This window comes from Canis lupus, chromosome 14 (genome assembly GCF_048164855.1).
Source record: "Canis lupus baileyi chromosome 14, mCanLup2.hap1, whole genome shotgun sequence".
Taxonomy (NCBI): Eukaryota; Metazoa; Chordata; class Mammalia; order Carnivora; family Canidae; genus Canis; species Canis lupus.
Window position 1 is genome coordinate 37,411,752 of NC_132851.1, and position 18,823 is coordinate 37,430,574.

Here is an 18,823-nt window from a genome sequence, read left to right on the forward strand (position 1 = left end):
ATTGCTGATGACAAGTCTGATGTAAATGTCATTCTTTTTCCCAAGTAGAGGATTCCTCTGGTAGAATTTGGAATTTTCTGTACACCCTTATTATTCTGAAGTGCCACTACAAGGTTCCTAGATGACCTACCTTACTCAGTATAGTCCAGCACGGGTTAACCTTGGTTCTTGTGGGCTGACCCCATACTGAGCCTCAGGGTTGCCTGGGGCAGGCCAAAGTTACGCCCAAGGTAAGTGATGTCTGCATTCATAGGCTGCTGCTTATTTAGGGGCAGGATGCGCCAGCCTGCCAGCACTTTTAGAAATCATGACTGTGTTTATGACTTGCCCCTAATTTTGGTAGTGCCTGGGCAGTTACACAGGTCGAGGCTGATGATGTAGACAGAACGTGCTTATTACATGCCCATCTCACAGATCCCCCCACAAGAAAGTTCTGGGCCTCCCTCTACACATGTGTGGCCATGACCTATGAGTGTCTGAGGCCGTAAGGCCTCCACCTGAGACTCACAGGTCCCTTCAAAGAGGAGTACTGTTGCTGCTTTGTACACTTTGCCTACAAATGGTGGAATCCTATGAATCCTTTTAATAATCAAACACTTAATTAAGATATAAGCACATGTATGTAAAAAGAGTAAAATTAATTGCAGCATGAACAAAAAAGCCTTCTGTAATGAATTACAAGAAGAATCCATGTATTTTCCTGTGGAAAATAAATCTTTCAACTCCTCCAAATGTGTTGATTCTTCTGAGTCAAGCAGTCTCTCTGATAATTACTTTCTACAGAGCACAACTGTCTACCAGAAATAAAAAGGCAAGCTGTAGGTTACTTTAAAATTCAAAAAAAAAAAAAAAAGGTAAAAAACAGAGGAATTCAACTTTAATAATATATTTTATTTAACCCACTGTGTCATGAATATTATCTTTACAACAGGTAATCCTAACAGGTTACTAATGAGATATTTTACATTCTTTTTTCACACTAAATCTTCGAAACCTTGTATTTTTACACTGACAAAACATCAGTTGAGCCCAGCTACATCCTAGTGTTCAACTGCTGCACGCACTACTGTATCAGGCCGGGTCTGAATCTAGTTATCCAGTTACTGTGGATTAACAGTAAGCTGTCTCTTTTCCGAAACTGGGTGGCCTGGCTTCCTCTTTGCTACCATTATTAAATGGTCTGTTTCTGCCAAGTGCCCAACCTTCCACTCTTAACTCACTCCCACCCCATTTCCTGCTGTAGGCCATGGGTCTCAAACATTGTCATGGTCCTTCCACTACTCCTGCCTAAACAATGTATGCTAGTCCCTGTATCTGTAATGTTCCTCTGTTTGGTGCTTCCTGGGGAGAAAGAATGCATGGACATGTGCTTTGGGACTATATTGTTCAGTTGTGCAAAAAATTGTAATTAATTTATAATTAAAATACTGCATTTTCAAATGTTATAGCATTAAATGAAAGTGGGTTATGAATAAGACCCACCTTCCATCACAGGAAAAGCTGTGGTGAACCAATGCCAATTGAGAGTGCTTTGCCTCAAGCTGAAAATTATCAACAGATGGGAGCTATTAAATTTTAAACATTTATCAATTACTATGAAATAAAACCACCTGGTTCTCAGTCACATGGATTTGCTTGTATTGATCTTCATAGAAGTTTGGCAAATAGGTTCTCATAACTTAGGTGTATGAATCCGGTTTAAATTTTTCTTCACGATATAAATGTTTTCATGTCTGGCAAATTTGTAACATTGGCTAAAGGTTTGACATATGCCCAGTGATCACTGGTTTTCTCCTGGATATTGATCCTCTTGTGTGCAATAAATTTGATACCAAAACATTTTTGTTGTGGAGCCTTTCCAAGGTGCGTTTTTGGATATAATCAATCATGAATATTTGCTAAACGTCTTGTCAAATTCACATCTCTGAAAAGCTTCCCTCCCATACAAATACTATGAAGTTTATTAAGGCTGCTGCAATGCTTTAAGAAACTGCCTCATTTACTGTAACTGAAATTCACAAAAACTAGAACATATACTAAGAGCCTTCCCATAAACTTTACATTTGCAAGGTTTCTCTCCAGTATGAATCCTCCAATTAATATTAAGGTAGAACACTGGCTGTTGGCCTTTCTACCGAGTGACTGTGTTTATAAGGTTAAATACAAAACAAAACTATAGGAAAACTAGAAAAAGCCATTAAGCTTTATAAAAAGAGACTACTATATTTCAATTAAAGCACATGAATAGATGTTAATACATATTAAAACTCTGAATTATGTGCCTTTGAATAGTTAATCCATCTGAACAGTAAGTATTGCAGTATTATGGAGATAACGGGAAATTATGCAGAATTCAAATGTAACACTGTGTTCTTCAATCTAAATTCTGCCAATCTCTTCAATTTGCTTAAAAATAACTAAGGCATATAAGTTAAACATAGATTAATTAGATTCATTATTATAAGAAGAAGAGGGAAAAAAGACCTCTGTTCATCCTGGCACTGGACACCATCCTCCCTTGAGATGGAGTTGGTAGAGGGGAAGGAAGGAGCAGTGGTTCTGTAACACTTGGGCCAAAGTAAACACCTGCTGAAAATTTATGTCCTGCACTCAGTTTCCTAAAACCAGTGTGACCCTTGCACCCTCCCCGCTCAGCAACTGTGGCCCATGAGGAGCCTTTCCCCATTCTCAGCCACAACGCTCACTGACCGCCCACTACCACCTATACCCAACACCGCTCACACAGGCTTCCTCGCCACCAGGAGGGCCTTGGGAAGCACACACTGCTCTGCACTGCAACTAGGGCCGTGGGTGTCTCCCCGCCAATAGACAGTAAGCAGAAGCAGGGACCTCTTATATCCCCAGAACCATGACAAGCATCTGATACACAGAACCAATCAATTTTTGAAGAATCTATCCAATTTGGAGTCATGCAGATACCTTCAAGATTCACTTTCTAGAAAATAATTTATTTCCTAACTATTAAAGGTTATTTTAATTGCTTTGTTCCCTTGTATCCTAAAGAGTTTAAAAAAGAGAGAGAGAGAAATGTCAATAACATTATATGAATGACATATGATTCACTTATTATTTTCCTAAGAGATTTAACAATGAAAATTCTGGTCAGTCACATATTAACTGAATAAATATTATAAAGGAAAAGTTAACATTACTGTAATGTGGTAATAAAAGTTTTTATCTATTTTTGGTATGTCATTAACCTACGTTCCTTTTTGACCTAAATACACATGGAGGAATGTCTGCTAGGAAAATGTACTTACCCTGACATCAGTAGCATCTCCGTGCCTGATAATACTGGCCCAAGTAGCTGGCTCACTGCTGTTTTCAAAATAATGAAAGACCTTCAACACTCTCTCCATTGCCCCCGGGGAGCGTTCCACCCCGGCACCCAGGTGAGTCTTGGTACTTGAATTCGGTGTGTGATTCAAGTTTGGGTCGAGGTAAGCAGCTGCCATTATTTTGCTAGATGCTATGTATCTGTCATACTCTATAAGAGAAAAAAAAATCGTCAGTGTACCATATCTGACATCTATGAAATGTGGTTAAAATCTATGAAAATGTGACATACTGATCCTTGTATTAACACATTGTTCTATATTCTTTCTCGATGGTTATGTCATGTGCAGAAGGTGAACATCAGAACTGAGACCTGACTTACCAAGATAATCACTGTATTCCCCAACCAGAGCAGTATCTAATTCATCATCACTAATAAATATGTTAAATTTTTATTAACAAATCACAAGGCCAGGAGGCCTACTTCAGCTCTGTCAAAAATTCACCATGTTATCTATAAACAATGTCATCTAATCCTCCCCCCTTTTAAAATCACAGCCTTTAAAATCTGTGGAAAAACCTTACAGGAAAGTCAAATATGTTAATTTTGCTGCTTCTTTTGAAAACTTTTACAGGAGACACAAGTTCTTTCTTCATACATGAAACTCAATGTGGTCATGACACATACTAGGCACTGGTGATGAAAACCATGTAGTTTAAACCAAGTCCTCCCACTTAGCCAGTCCCTCAGCAGGAGACTGGAAACAAAACTAAACCAGAAAGCATTAACAAATCAATGTCTGTCGGTGTAATAGGAGGACTTCCATTTGAATGTGGGGGGGATAGCTTGGTCAAGACTAACACTCCCATTAAGAAAACTCAGAAGTCAGATTAAAAACCAGCCTAATGTTTGAAGTCCGGGATGTTGTGAGGCAACCAGGACAGCAGGGGACACAGATGGAGACATGAAGAGACACTGAACAGCTGCCTTTTCCCAAAGGGCATTTGCCAATTCTGGGCCTTCCAGAGCATGAAGATCCAAGAAAAAAGCCACCAATGAGAGAGAAACCAGCTGAGCCTTTGGCAATGAGAGACCAAGTTATGAGCACGGGGACCTCAGGACTCCGGTGAGCAAGGACGTGGTGGAGAACCCAGCCACACACTCTGCTAGTTGTTCCCTAAGACAATCACCAATCTTGAAACCAAGCCCAGAGGGAGCCTCTAGAAGCTAGGTGAGGCTGAAGACAGGCAGAAGGGACTAGAGTCCACCTGGGCCCAGTAAACAAGACAAGAACAGCATGACCGACAAACTCAATCTAACAGAAAGCACTAAACAAGTTCAAGTCCCCTCAGCAAAGAAAATACCACTAACTATGCACATGAGGTATCGGTGAAATTGACCATGTGCCAAATGAAAGAGTGAGATTCAGTAAACATCAAAGGACAAAAATTATTTAGGATATATTCTGTGTCTAACACTAAAGCTGGACAACAACAAAATAACTAGAAAATCCCCAATTATTTGGAAACTAAGCAACATATTTCAAGCAATCCATTAGCCAAAAAGAAACTCAAAGTATTCTGAATTCGATGATACAATTAAAAGAAAGATCAACACTACATGCAAGCAGAGACATGATTAGATTAAAATCTTTTTTTTTTTTTTTTCAAGACTTTATTTTTAAGTAAAGTCTACACCCAACCTGGGGCTCAAACTTACAATCCCAAGATTGAGAGCTCCACGTTCCACCTACTGAGCCAGCTTGGCATCCCTAAAAGCTATATATTAGAAATGAAGTGCATATATTAGAAATGAAGATTGGAAATTAATTATCTAAATATCCATATCTCACTATACAATTTAGAAGCTGAATAAAATCAAATACTTTTTTAAATAAGAATAATGCAACTGAAAAAAAAAAGAATAATGCAACTGATAGACCTCTAGCAAGACTAATCAAGGAAAAAAGACAAAACGAACAATATCAAAAACCAAGCAGAACCGATAAGAGAATGTTAGTAATAGGAGGTAATGGTAGAATATCAGATGGTAATAAGAGAATATCATGAACAACTTTATGCCAATAAACATGAAAGTTGAGATGCATACACAATTCTTTTTTTTAAAGATTTTATTTATTTATTTATTATTTATTTATTTTTTATTTATTTATTTATTTATTTATTTATTTATTTATTTATTTATTTATTTCATAGAGCATGTGTGCACACGCACAAATAGGGGGAGCAGTAGAGGGAGAGGGAGAAGCAGGCTCCCCGCTGACCAGGGAGCCCCGTGTGGAGCTCCATCCCAGGACCCTGGGATCATGACCTGAGCCAAAGGCAGGCACTTAACCAACTGAGCCATCCAGGCACCCTAAGATGTATACACAATTCTTTGCAAAGTACAACTTAAGCCATTATAAACTACTGCTGTATAAAACCAAAACCAGAAATAAAAAGCCTACATAGACCTACTCTGTTAAAAATGGTCAATCTATAATTAAAATTCTTCCCACAAAAAAAAATAATAAAATAAAATAAAATAAAATTCTTCCCACAAAGAAATATCTGAATTTTTCCAATAATTTAAGGAAGAATATTAATCTTACAGAAATTCTTCTACTGAACAAATAGAGTATATTCCCCAACTTATCCTATGAGACCAGCAAAACAATGATACAAAGCCAGACAAGGAAAATACAAGAAAACGTACAAATTAATCTTTCTTATAAACACAGGTGCAAAAATCTTAACAAGACATCAGCAAATTTAATCACACAATATTTAAAATAACATATTATGACCAAGAGGGCTCCAACAGAGGCATGCGAAGCTGGTTTTAACATTCAAAAAGCAATCTATGTTTACTGTAGCCTTCTTCATACTGCCAAAGCTTGGAAGCCACCAAGACCCCCTTCAGGAGGTGAATGGATAAACAAAATGTGGGCCATCCAGACAACGAATATTATTTAGTGCTAAAAAGTAATGAGCTACCAAACAATGCTTGGAGGAACTTGGAGGAAACTTAAATGCATATTCCTAAGTGAGAGAAGTTGATCATACTATGTGATTCCAACTATATAACATTCTGGAAATGACAAAACCATAGACAGTAAAAATTTCAGTGGATGCAGAGTTTGGGGAACAGGGATGAAAAGGTGGAGCACAAACGATTTTTAGGGCAGTGAAAAGATTATGTCACTATACATCTGTCCAAAACCACAAAATGTACCACCAAGAGTGAACCCTAAGGTAAACTATGGACTTCAGGTGATACTGATGTGTCAGCACAGGTTCATCAGTTATAAACACACGTACCCCTCTGCTGGGGATGCTGATAATGTGGAAGACTGTGCATGCATCAGAATAGGGGGCAGAGGGCAGCATGGGTGGCTCAGCGGTTTAGCGCCGCCTTCGGCCCGGGGCCTGATCCTGGAGACCTGAGATTGAGTCCCACATCGGGCTCCCTGCATGGAGCCTGCTTCTCCCTCTCCCTGTGTCTCTGCCTCTCTCTCTCTCTCTCTCTCTCTCTCTCTCTCGCTGTGTCTCTCATGAATAAATAAATAAAATCTTTAAAATTACAAAAAAAATAGGGGGGCAGATGGGAAATCTCTGTACCGTCCCCTCAATTTTGTTCTGAACCTAAAACTGCTCTAATTAATTTTTTAAAAAAGCAATCGATATAACTGACCACATTTCAGAAAGAAGAACCATAGCTGTCTTAATATATGCAGAAAAAGTTTACCAACTACTCACGATAAAAACTCTTAGCAAAGACAAAAGAGAAAGAAACTCCTTGAACTGATGATGAGTATTTACATTAACCTAACTTAAATACTGGTGGGAAGAGCCCCTGCCATGCCTCCAAGAACAGAAGCGAGTCCATGAGTGTCCACAAGTACTGCTTCTAATTGATATTGTTCTGGAAGTCCTATTAACTAGGTTCCCTGAGCAAAAAAGAGAAATAAAACAGAGTTGGGAAGGAAGGAATAAAAATATCATTATTCCCAGACTGCATGATTATGTATGAAGAAAATCTGTAAGACTATATAGGAAAACTACTAGAATTAATACATGAATTCAGCAACATTACTAGATGATCAAATATAATCAATGATACTTCTGATTGTTTCGGCAATCTCACTTGCTCCCCAAGCTGGGCAATAAGGATGAGTTAATACAGTGCCAACTGTGTCCTGAGAAGCAACCCAGTGTCTCTGGAGTGCTTAGAGGAACTGACATCCCAGCAGTGAAAATCACTACCTGTATTACTGAGTGTGCCAGTGGGGAGAAGCCAAACCAAAAACACTATGCAAATACACGTCCGTGGCCCAAAATTAATGGCAAAATCCTTTGTAAGTCTTCAAGAAGTAGGCCAAAACATTTTTTATAAGATAAAGCATTGCTACAACATTACCAGAGTGAAGCAGCTCTCCATGACAGAATGTGGTTTTCTTTCCCAGTTTCGTGCTTTCATCTGCTTGTCAAAATCCTATTTGTATTATAAATTCTCAAATTGGCAATATTTCCACCACTAAGCCTTCCCTGACTCTTGTAGACAGTTCTGGATCAGATTCTGTTGAGAACCACCCACCTCCCCTTCTGATAGCATTCATGTTTGTCTTTTTGTTGGTCTGGAAGATTCTGAGATCTTGGCATCTCTGTCATCTCTTTAGTAGTCACAAAACCACAAAAAAGTCGCAAAATTTTGGTTCAGTCAGTTTGAGGGATGGTCTCAACAATGGAATGAGAAGTCGCAAACGATGCTTTTCGGTACACGTTGTGTTTCTAACAACTGAGAGAATTCCCTGTGTTGTCTGTGGGGTTCTCTATTTGCTTTTAACCCATGGCTAACGCCGTACAACCAGGGCTGCCACTCTCTGTGGTTATAAATGAAACAAGCCCTCCACCATCCTCACCGCAGAGAGGTAGGCTTTGCAGGGCTCTGTAACTGTAGTCCTCTATAATCTGTGGCCAGTTCTACTTTTTACAATTTGCCAAGACTAATCAGCCATCGGCAGCTGCTACCTGTGTGCACCACCAAGTATCTTTCGCAAATACCTGTCAAAGAGGAGGAAATGAAAAGATTTTAAAAACTGAAGCTGGCTTGACATGGCACAGATCCATAGCTCTGAAACTATCTGTGGTGAAAATTCTGTTTTAATTTCCAATCTGTCCTAGATCAACAGCTGTGTAAAATACAATGAAAAAGAACTTCTAAGAAAATGAAATCTAAATATGAAAGACAAAAGCACAAAACTTCTATCATCAAGATTAATTAACAGAAAACTACTGCCAAACTATCAAAGTTTCTAGCCAGATGTGCACCCCAGGTGTACGCTTATTCTGTCCTAGACTATCAACAGTTCCAGCACCAAGACCAGCCTGCCGCAGGGCCGCTCAGGCAGCAGGGGGCTCTGACACTCAGCACACTGCCCCGGGGCGCAGGCTGCCTGCAGCCCTGCAACGGGGATGCTGACCTCACTGCTATCAGAGCCTTGGCTCTTTCTTTAACATGGAAGGCAGACACTTTTTCTTCTCTTGAAAGAAGTAGGCCAATCCCAAGTCAGGGTGTGAGGAACAAGGTGCTGACGAAAACTGGAGTTCATACTGAGCCTCCCCACCCAGTCTGATATAAATGTTCCATAAAACAGCACGAAAGAGAGAGGAAACAAACACCTTCCAAAGTTCCCTAGATGATATTCACTATACACACTAAGATCCCACCAGACAGCAAACTGATCATGCTTGAAATATGCCGGCCCTTTAATAAAACTTGAGATGCTTGCCAAAATATTAGAGAAGCAGCAAAGAATGCAAACTGATACAGCTAAGTTTTTTTAAAAAATTAAAACATAAACAAGTTTGGAGAATTTTTAAGAAATTGGTGATGATTCTATTGATAGTAAATCCTTAAACAAACTAGACTGGTGTAAAAACTTTCTTCTCGGGGCAGTTGGAGTTGAGTGTCTGCCCTTGGCTCAGGTCGTGATCTGGGGTCCTGGGATTGAATCCCACATCAGGCTCCCCTCAGGGAGCCTTCTCCCTCTGCCTGTGTCTCTACCCTCCCCCCCCCCCCCCGTCTCATGAATAAATAAATAAAATCCTAAATAAAAAAGACCTTTCTTCTCCCAAATGTTGTTCTTTCACACAAGACTTGAGTTTCTCTTCTCATAAAAAGTCTAACCTGAATTTACTAAATTTCCTATATTGATTTACTTAACAAAGAGCTAATATTACTTAAATATTTAATGTTACAATATCACTGTGTAACAGCCTGTATTTTCCAAAAGTAGCTCTAATAGTACCTGCTGCTCCCAATGCTCTTCTTCCAGTGTGACTCCGACTCTCTCTTCAACAGGTGGAGACTATGTCCCTTACCCTTGAAACTCAGGGGAGGGGAGGGGGGCTTTTGACTAGCCTAAGAAACAACCCACACTAGGTATTAAAAGGCAATCTAGATTCCCTTGGTTCTCTTGGGATGCTCGCTCATGAAATCCAACCACCATGTTATCCAGAAATTCAAGAAGCCCAAGAACTGAGCTCCAAGAACCAAAGCCTGAGCTGGTCTTCCCAGTGACACCCAGCATCAACTTCTGAGCATGTGGCAGTACCATCCCGCAAGTGGCCCCTCAGGTTCCTGGTTGTGCCACCCTGGCTCCCACCACATGGAAACAGATGTCCCTGCTGAGCCCTGTCCAGACCACAGATCTAAACAAAATAAATAATTCTTTCCATTTTAAGCCACTAGGATGACTTGTTATCAGCAACAGATAACTAATATCACACGTGTTCCAACTAAAGCGAGTACCCGTGGTTTTCGCTTTGCACACGAGCGTAAGACAACCATACAATGACTTGACAGAAGTGGTTTGAACAGCACCTGCCTTTTCTTCACCTCCCTCTAATGACTAAAGACAGAGTGAGCATCTTTCCAGCACCTCAGCAAACTGCCATACTCCTTTCAAAGCTCTGGGTCAGCATCTAACATTTTATCCTTGGTCTGCTCAGTGTCATAGGCCATCTCTGAGAGCACCTCTGATAGGAACTTTGTCACATCACCTCCTCCGGGACATCCTCTTTTTTGTCATAACTGTTTTCTTCACCTGTCAGTAAGTTCACCTTTATTTACGAAGCTCCTGTGATGACACAACTAGAAAGTCTGGCCCCGCAGTGAAGTCAACATTCCTACAGTCAGCTTTCTGTTTCTGTGACTGTCTCAGAGCAAAGTGATCCATGTGGTGTGGCAAGTTTCTGCCACAACACACACTCACTACACACTACTACTCTTCATTATTTCCTGCCATGCTGCTGAGATTCCTGGGTCTGCATTGTCTCCAGCCATAGCATTTAGAGCCTGTCTAAACTTCACGAAGCACAGGCTTTAAAAGTTGAAATAACTCCGGGTCCACTGGCCAAATGAATGCAACTATGCCTACTGGTCCCTACAGCTGTTTCATGCAAGTGAGGGCTCTGCGGCTCCTGCTGCTTGCTCACCAGCTTCACAGGTCCTCAGCTCGTTCAATTTCACTTTTAGTGTTACCATTTCCTGTTTCAACTCTGCATTTTACCTTTACTGCCCAATTCCCTCCTATGATTATCCATTTTTGTAAAATGTCACAGAAGTTTAGTAAAACATCACTAGCAAACAAGGCACCACGACTATACACTTTGCTGTCTGTGTATGAACTGAGTAACAGATGCCTGGTGGCCACTCACCAACACACTGAGAAAGAGGTACCGTGAGTGGTCACACTTCACATCTGTTATCTATGTAGTGATTTGTAAGCTGAGTTTGTACTTTATGCAACTACTTAGTCGCTATATGTGTTAACTAAAATTGAACCATTCTGTTAAGGACTGGTATTACTTAACCAAGTCACAGAAATTAATATTTGTGCATATTGGAACCATGCAAAGCATGGACTACCTAAATAATAATTCAACTAATATCTTCATTAAACGGATCGTTTTTTGGATTTCAGATAATAGGGCAAATTATGTAAATCACTTTATTTGAGGTATCACTGTAATAATTTTAATGCCATATTTCTGATTAAAATATTGAACATTAGTCTTTAATATCAACTTTAAATTAATTTCTAAGATTGCTAGTATTGAGACCTTGAAAGTAATTGGTAAATAATTTTTGGAGACTTAAAAAAATCCTAAGGAAATGAGGAATGGCAAAATATAAAGAATACAACTGTGCTGAGTTACATGCAGACTAACATTCAGCCTATTTAAACATATCTGTTATTTATAAAACCCACACTAACAAAGTGCTGTTAACATGAATAGGTTTTATATCTATAGCTAAACGCGTTAAGTGTATCATAACCTACTTGTGTGTATTTATTTAAAGATTTTATTTATTTGAAAGAGAGAAAGAGCATGAGCAGAGAGAGAGTTAGAAGGGGAGGGAGAAGCAGACTCCTCACTGGGCAGGGAGACAGAAACGGGCCTCGATCCCAGGACCCAGAGCATGACCTAAGCCAAAGGTAAATGCTTCACTGATTAAGACATCCCGCACCTCTATTTGTGTATACATTTTTTAAAGATTTTATTTGTTCATGAGACACAGAGGGAGAGGCAGAGACATAGGCAGAGGGAGAAGCAGGTTCCCTGTGGGGAGCCTGATAGGGGACTCAATCCCAGGACCCTGGGATCATGACCTGAGCTGAAAGCAGACGCTCGACCACTGAGCCACCCAGATACCCCCTTACTTGTGTATACGTAAACTCAGAAATGTAGAGGTGGCCACTGGCCAACATCATGATCTGTTTCCTTATCCTATGAAACAAGGAAAAACTAGAAATAATCAGAAATAATCTTTTCCATACATCTAATTAGCTAAAGACTGAAAATAAAGAGATTCTGTCTCAGGATCCACACGGAAAACAGATCTCTTCCTTTCTTAATATTACAATAACTTTCTACATTGGATATTTCTAACATTGCCAAAAACCCTTCTCATTTTTTGGATTTGAAAAAAAAAGCTCAAAAAATACATAAGTGCTTTGTCAATTTAGAATATTAAAAATAAGTAAGGTATATCCTGTGCTGGATTTCTTAAAATTTTTTTAAAGATTGATTTATTGGGGGGGGGGAGATAGCACGTGTCTATGAGTGGGGTGGAGGACAGAGTGAGAGAAAGAATCTCAAGCAGCTTCCCTACTGAGTGGAGCCCAATGCTACACAGCATGCAGGGCTAATCGCAGGGCTCAATCCCACAACCCATGAGACCACGTCCTGAGCTGAAACCAAGAGTCAGACACTCAACCATCTGAGCCACCCAGGTGCCTCTGGGTTTCCTAAACTTCTGATCCCTGTGTTACGGAAGCCACCTCTGTGTGCTGAAGTGGCTGCACTGACAGCTCTAACAGGCATATGCCCTCCCATTTAAAGCTTACGAGTTACAAATCTATACTAACAGGAGACAGGCCTTCACGGTTGTGTATGAATTCAGCATGCTATGAAAACAAAGGTGGTTTTCTCTGTAGACATCTCTCATTAGAAATTAGACGGGAAATAATATCTTATTTGAGACATGTCTTTTTTTAAAGAGTTTATTTATTTATTCATGACAGACACAGAGAGAGAGAGAGAGAGAGGCAGAGACACAGGCAGAGGGAGAAGCAGGCTCCATGCAGGGAGCCCGACAAGGGGCTCGATCCTGGGTCTCCAGGATCACGCCCTGGGCTGAAGGCGGCGCTAACCCGCTGGGGCTGCCCTGAGACATGTCTTAAAATCACACTGATGATGCCTAAAACATGTACAAACACCTGTAAAGGTAAAAGAAGAATCCTGGAGGTCCTCCACACAACAAGCAGGCACATTTCTACTATTCCCGGTATCATGAAGACAGTTGTCCAGTTCAATTTAATGAATCAGCTTGGACTTAAATCAGATAACCCAATTGGCCCTACCAGAAGTGATAGGTATTAGACATCTTTATCTTACATTGAGCTCCAGTCGTCTCTGCCCTCCTATCTTTCCACAACAAGCACATTAGTGGACATCATCTACCCAACTGCCCATGTGATTCTCTCTCTCCCTAAAACTTTCTAGCAAGGACCTTAGAACTGAAGCTATGAACCCAAATGGTACTGTATTTCATCCCAAAACTGAGAATCACATTTCCTTTTACCTTCAATACCAGAATATTATTAACCCCAAGACACTTAAACTAGGCTCCAGGCCCCAGTAACTAACTAAGGATACTGGTATTTCCTTGAACCGCAAGAGAGCTCAGGGACTCTGGGGAACAGGAAAAAATATGAGCCTGAAGTTCAACAGTCTGGGTTGACAGCCTTCCTCAGAAAACTACACAGACACTAGCATGGATCTACTTCACTTCTCTCAAGGTACCTGTACTCCCCACCCAGGCCAATTTAAGTGCAGACTAATTGTTAAAAGCCAGGTGTCACATGTAATACATCTGTATCCTCTCAGAACATAACCACTCAATTATTCTTTGTGAAATCAGATGATTGTCCCCTGCATAACGGATCAAAATGACCTTCAGTTACTTGTATTTATCAATAGCCTGATGTGACATTTTGCTGGGAAGGGTCTGAAAACCTGTGGTTCACCAGTTTGCGTGAGAATTTCTATACTGGCTAGAAGCTCCCAATCCAGAGCACAAAATCCATACGTTACAGGCAGCTATGGCACCAGCACAAGCTCTAAGGACTCACCTCACCAGCAAAAACTCATCAGCTCATAGTCTTATATGCCATAGTTATTCTCGACTATTCACTGGATAGCCAAGGTGGAAACTCTACAATATGTATGCTGGGTAAATAATTTAGGAAAGGGAAAATAATTTTTGGATCACCCAAGAAAAAAAGAATTCTCTTTGTTAGCCAAGAGGGACCAACCTGACCCAAAGGACTTTTTTCTCTAAAGCCTGAACCAACTAGAAAACCATCATAATGAGGGTTCCCACAGTTCCTCGTGACTGTTGTGTTAGCATCTTCCTCTGTGTCGGGCAGCTAGGTATGTAAACATTTTAAGAAAGCCACTGTATGGAACTAAGATCCAATTAAAGCTAGAGCAACAAAAGAAACTGAAATGGATCAAAAGGGGGTTTAGAGAAACCATGACAAGGAAAATGGCCCAGAAGTGGCCTAACTAAAGAAAGGCCTCCAGGAGGGCACTAGCCAAAGTCACACAACACACAAGCATGTCACACACATTGCACCATTTCTAGGAGCACCCACAGGTAACTGAGGCTGCCTCCCCAGACAGCCATCCACATGCTCAAAGTAAACTTTGATAAGTTGCAGCCAATCAACCACGGATCGTATCAAGACACAAATGTAAAAGATAATGCTTAATAATCTCCATCTTCTTTATTCTAACAGAAGAGTAACATTTAATAATATGAATGGAGAAACAAACTGGCCTATCCATACATCAGCCCAGAAGAGCATTCAGCCATAACTAGGAACAAGGTACTGGTGCCACTACAACATGGATAAACCTTGACAAGATGATGGTAGTAAAAGAAGCCAGATGAAAGACTGAATGTTGTGGGATCCATTTATTTGACAACTCCAGAACAGGCAAATCCCGGGAGACAGAAAGTAGGTAAGTGCTTGCCAGAGGCTGCGGCAAAGAAGGTGGGGAGTGACTGGCAACGGATATTAGGTTTCTTTTTGGGGTGATGGAGCTGGATGGTGTTGATGGTTACGCAACCCTGTGTGAATACTTAAAATCACATGGAGAATTTCATGTTATGTGAAATTTTTGCTATGTGAATTTTCTCAATTTTTAAAATTTGTTTCTATTTACATTTTAATATTATATCTATATTTGTATTTTCTATTTTTATAATTTTTAAGTGTAATTTTTCTATGGCTCCAAAATTTTAATTTAATTTGTAGAGCTTTTCAACACTGGTAGCTGGGCTATAATTTGATAAAAGCATCTTGGAAATGATCTCTGATATAATTGAAGAGCACCTCACGCTACGACCATTTCACTCTTAAGTACACACCAAAGAGAAATACAGGCGCACAGTCACCAAAAGACACATGTGGTATTCACAGCAGTACTATTCATATAGTTCAAAACTGGAACAGACCAAACATCCATCAATAATAAAAGAAACTGTGGTATATTCTTAAGTGGAATACCATACAGCAACGAAAAATTATTAAGTGCTACATGCAACAACATGGATGAATCTAATGGACATTCTGATAAACAGGCAAAACTGAGTCAAGGTGACAGAGACCAAGGCGGGTCACCTCCTCAGGGATGCTGATTGCCAGGAACATGAGGGAAGCTGCTAGGGTAAGTAAACACTGATAGGGAAGGTAGTAGTTAAGCCTACACAGGATGTGTGCATTTTATAGTATATGTGCTATGTTTCAATTATGTACCTTTTTGCACAAAATGAGAACAAAAATTTTTGTCAGAAGACTCTTATATAACAATTGGCCAAAAGCAATATGCCACACCAAAGCACACTGGCTAAATATATTGCCTGAGCCACAGTTACCAACCTACCTAGCAAAAAAGCAATTCAGATGGCCACATTTTATAAATGCCAGCTGTTCTTGATTTTTACATTTCTGCTTAGGCCTCTCTTCTAATTGTACATAACCATGCTATTTTGCAAAACACGTAAAATCAGTGATGCTTGCAAATACCAAATTACTGTTCATTTACTACTTTCTATGAAAGGAGTTCTTTATGTACAAATGGACATACATGTGCACCTAAGTACATACTGATGACAGAGATATTTGAGAATTTGCTAAGAAATGTAAAATTTTCAAGAGAAAAATGTATACATACTAAAATACACGAAATTTTGTATGTCATTGCAAAGTTCATGGATCCCCTAAAACTCATACTTGGACCCTAGCTCTAAGACCAGCAGTCCCCCCAAGGTAGACAAATGTCTGCCCAGGAGGACACAGGTCACCTCGTTTAATTTCATTTCCACCACAACTGCTAGAGGTGGATGGTGCTTGCCTGGTTATCCCGATATAAAAGTCTAAGATGAAAGACACTGCACATTCAAGGACACAAAGCTCCTCAGTGGCCAGGTTGTGACAGAGTGACCCTGAAGCCCTTTCAGTTAAGGTACACCGTACATCTAAACACCAAGGAGCCCCTTTAGCCCCATCTAACAATGTTCTCTGCCCGAGATCCTCAGTTCACCTTACTCAGTACTCACACAGGGACACACACGCACTACCATAGTCCCCATACTAAAAGTAAGCACATGCTGATGGATGTGCCACATATTATCACACATATAGGAGGAAAGGCCAGAGAAACCTGGTGGGTCTGGCACATCTTGTAAAGGAGGTTTCCGATGCAGCTCCCTGGGGACTGACTGGCAATGGGAAGAGGAAGGCAGGAAGAGATTTATCATTCAATCAATGGTGGCTAACAGCTAACATGAAAAGAAGTGGAGGAAGTGCGGCTAGATGGAGCGGGTAGACGACTGGAGGGAGGCTGGATGCATGTCTGTGTCACACGGCAGACCCGCCACTCTCCTGGAAATCACAGTAAGGACCGTCCCTTTGAAGCCAGGCTGAGGAAGTCCATGCCTGGTTCCTCATCACTTCTACTGAGCACATTAATCATGATATACATTCTCGAACACGTCTTTATTAACTGCAAATTTCCCAGATGAAAGAAAACATGGTTAAAGTATTTTTTATAATATTACTTTATAATTAAACTACATATTTAAAGATGTAAAGGAAAACAGTTTAATGTAGATGTTCAAAATCCATGTGGAAAACCTACACTAATCCCTTCGGCCCCTCAACACTGCTGAGTTTCTACGTCCCATACTGCACACAGCATCAAAACATTTTCCTTACAGAGACTATCTCAGATTCCTTCAAAGAGTAGAAAAATCACACTTGTAGCTGGGGGCCATGGTGCTCCTCCTGAACCTCCTCCTGCCCTCAAAGCGCCCACGTTCTCCTTGCCATGCTCCACAGCCATACTCCACAGCCCCCCCCCTTCCTCAGTACCTCCTGTTCTCAGTAATCCTGAGTCTGGCTCCTGGCTCCCCTCCGATGAGCCCCACTAGGCACTGTGCCCTGTGCAGAGTCCCTGAGCCCTGGGAGGGTTACAGATGGCGAAGAGTCACGTCTGTTCCCCTGAAAGCACTTTCCAACTTGAAAGAGGTGTGAGACCGGAGCCTAGCCCTCTGTGATGTTTAGAGACAGGAGAGAGAAAGCTGCTCGTTACCAGAAGAAACGAAGAAGCTACAGCCGATGGGCTAGGAGGGAAACGGAGAGGCTAAGAGACCAAGTCAAGGAAGCACATGCCAAACGGACAACTTGGTAGGAGGAAGAACCGTGGTGCCCTGACAGGTCATGGTGCAGTGATGGGGCGGGGGTGGGGGTGGCCTGAGAGGCGGTCCAACAGTGTATAAAGAACAGGGGTACAGACAGGAATCATAAGGAACTCAGAGGAGAACAAAGACATGGGACCCACCAGCAGACAAGGATCCTCCCATTGGCCCCGCGTGTGGCACATGAAAGCCACACAGCTGATGCACTGACTAGAAACCAGGGCAGGCGATTCTGCAGATGTTCACTAAATACATGACTAAAATCCCACTTTACTCAAAGATAGTATATACTTAGCCTTCATTAAATATGACAAAACTGAGGCACCTAGTTGGCTCAATCTGTAGGGCAGGAGACTCGATCTCAGGGTTGAAAGTTCAAGGCCCACGGTGGGTGTAGAGTTTACTTAAAAAAGAAAAGGCAAAAGTGAGTCTTGTATTACAAGATAAAAAATAAAAAGCCTTTTACTGAATATTGCCAATGTGCTAACTATCTAAGCAGTTCTGTTATATACATTATCTCATTTAATCCTGACACAAATCCTAACAAGTACACAACAAGCCTACCAAATAGCAGAGAAAAACTAAAAATGAGGGAGTAGCAGGGTCTGGATTGGCCGCCACTCCCCCAACACGAGAAAACTGCACAAAACATAGGAAGCAAATGCTTTCACACGCTGACACAGGCAGTACCTAACCATGACCTCTGAAAGAGGGGGAGAGAGGAAACGAAACCTGGCTCTCTGCCAGGAGGCAGTTTCTAGACTGCAGCACAGAGGGCAACCCAAACAGAGCCTGGTGAGCTCAGGAAGAGCAGAGAGGCAGGGCAACTAGAATTTGCCAGGAGTCATGCAGAGAAAAAGCTCTAAATTCTCCTTGGAGCTCCTCTTGAACATCTGGGCATTTGAATTCATTAGTTCATTAAAATAGTCCTAACTGTGGTGTCTGGGTGGCTCAGTCAGTCAAGCCTCTGCCTTCGGCTCAGGTCATGATCTCAGGGTCTGGGACTGAGCCTCATATTGGGCTTCCTGCTTCTCCCTCCCCCCTGCTGCTCCCCTGGCTTGCAATCTCACACACATACTCTCTCTCAAAAATGAAATAAATAAAATCTTTTTTTAAAGAAACAGTCCTGTCTAGTGGTTCACAAAGAAAAAATTACTATTTTTAATGGGCTTGGATGATCATCTTAAC

The 18,823-nt window shown here is 41.0% G+C and overlaps 1 protein-coding gene and 1 long non-coding RNA gene across 29 annotated transcripts in view; one reads left to right on the plus strand and one right to left on the minus strand.

Moving 5' to 3' along the window:
• PTK2 (protein tyrosine kinase 2) overlaps window positions 1-18,823 on the minus strand; it is a 266,922-nt gene that overhangs the window by 175,081 nt on the left and 73,018 nt on the right. For 21 of the 22 annotated variants that reach the window (XM_072774653.1, XM_072774657.1, XM_072774652.1 and 18 more), the window contains one exon: window positions 3,282-3,508. In XM_072774653.1, the coding sequence (XP_072630754.1) occupies window positions 3,282-3,476 (195 nt within the window). In that variant the 5' untranslated portion in view covers window positions 3,477-3,508. Of the gene's footprint in view, window positions 1-3,281; window positions 3,509-18,823 lie in introns of those variants that run through there. The other variant, XM_072774662.1, reaches the window with a different exon arrangement.
• On the plus strand, window positions 103-18,162 carry LOC140603909 (uncharacterized). 7 transcript variants are annotated; one of them, XR_012006917.1, is made up of 5 exons: window positions 103-230; window positions 3,255-3,413; window positions 14,670-14,895; window positions 15,192-15,603; window positions 16,581-18,162. It is a non-coding gene; the product is annotated as an uncharacterized lncRNA (long non-coding RNA). The 7 variants fall into 7 exon arrangements; XR_012006921.1 differs by having other exon boundaries at window positions 16,643-18,162; XR_012006918.1 differs by having other exon boundaries at window positions 15,518-15,603.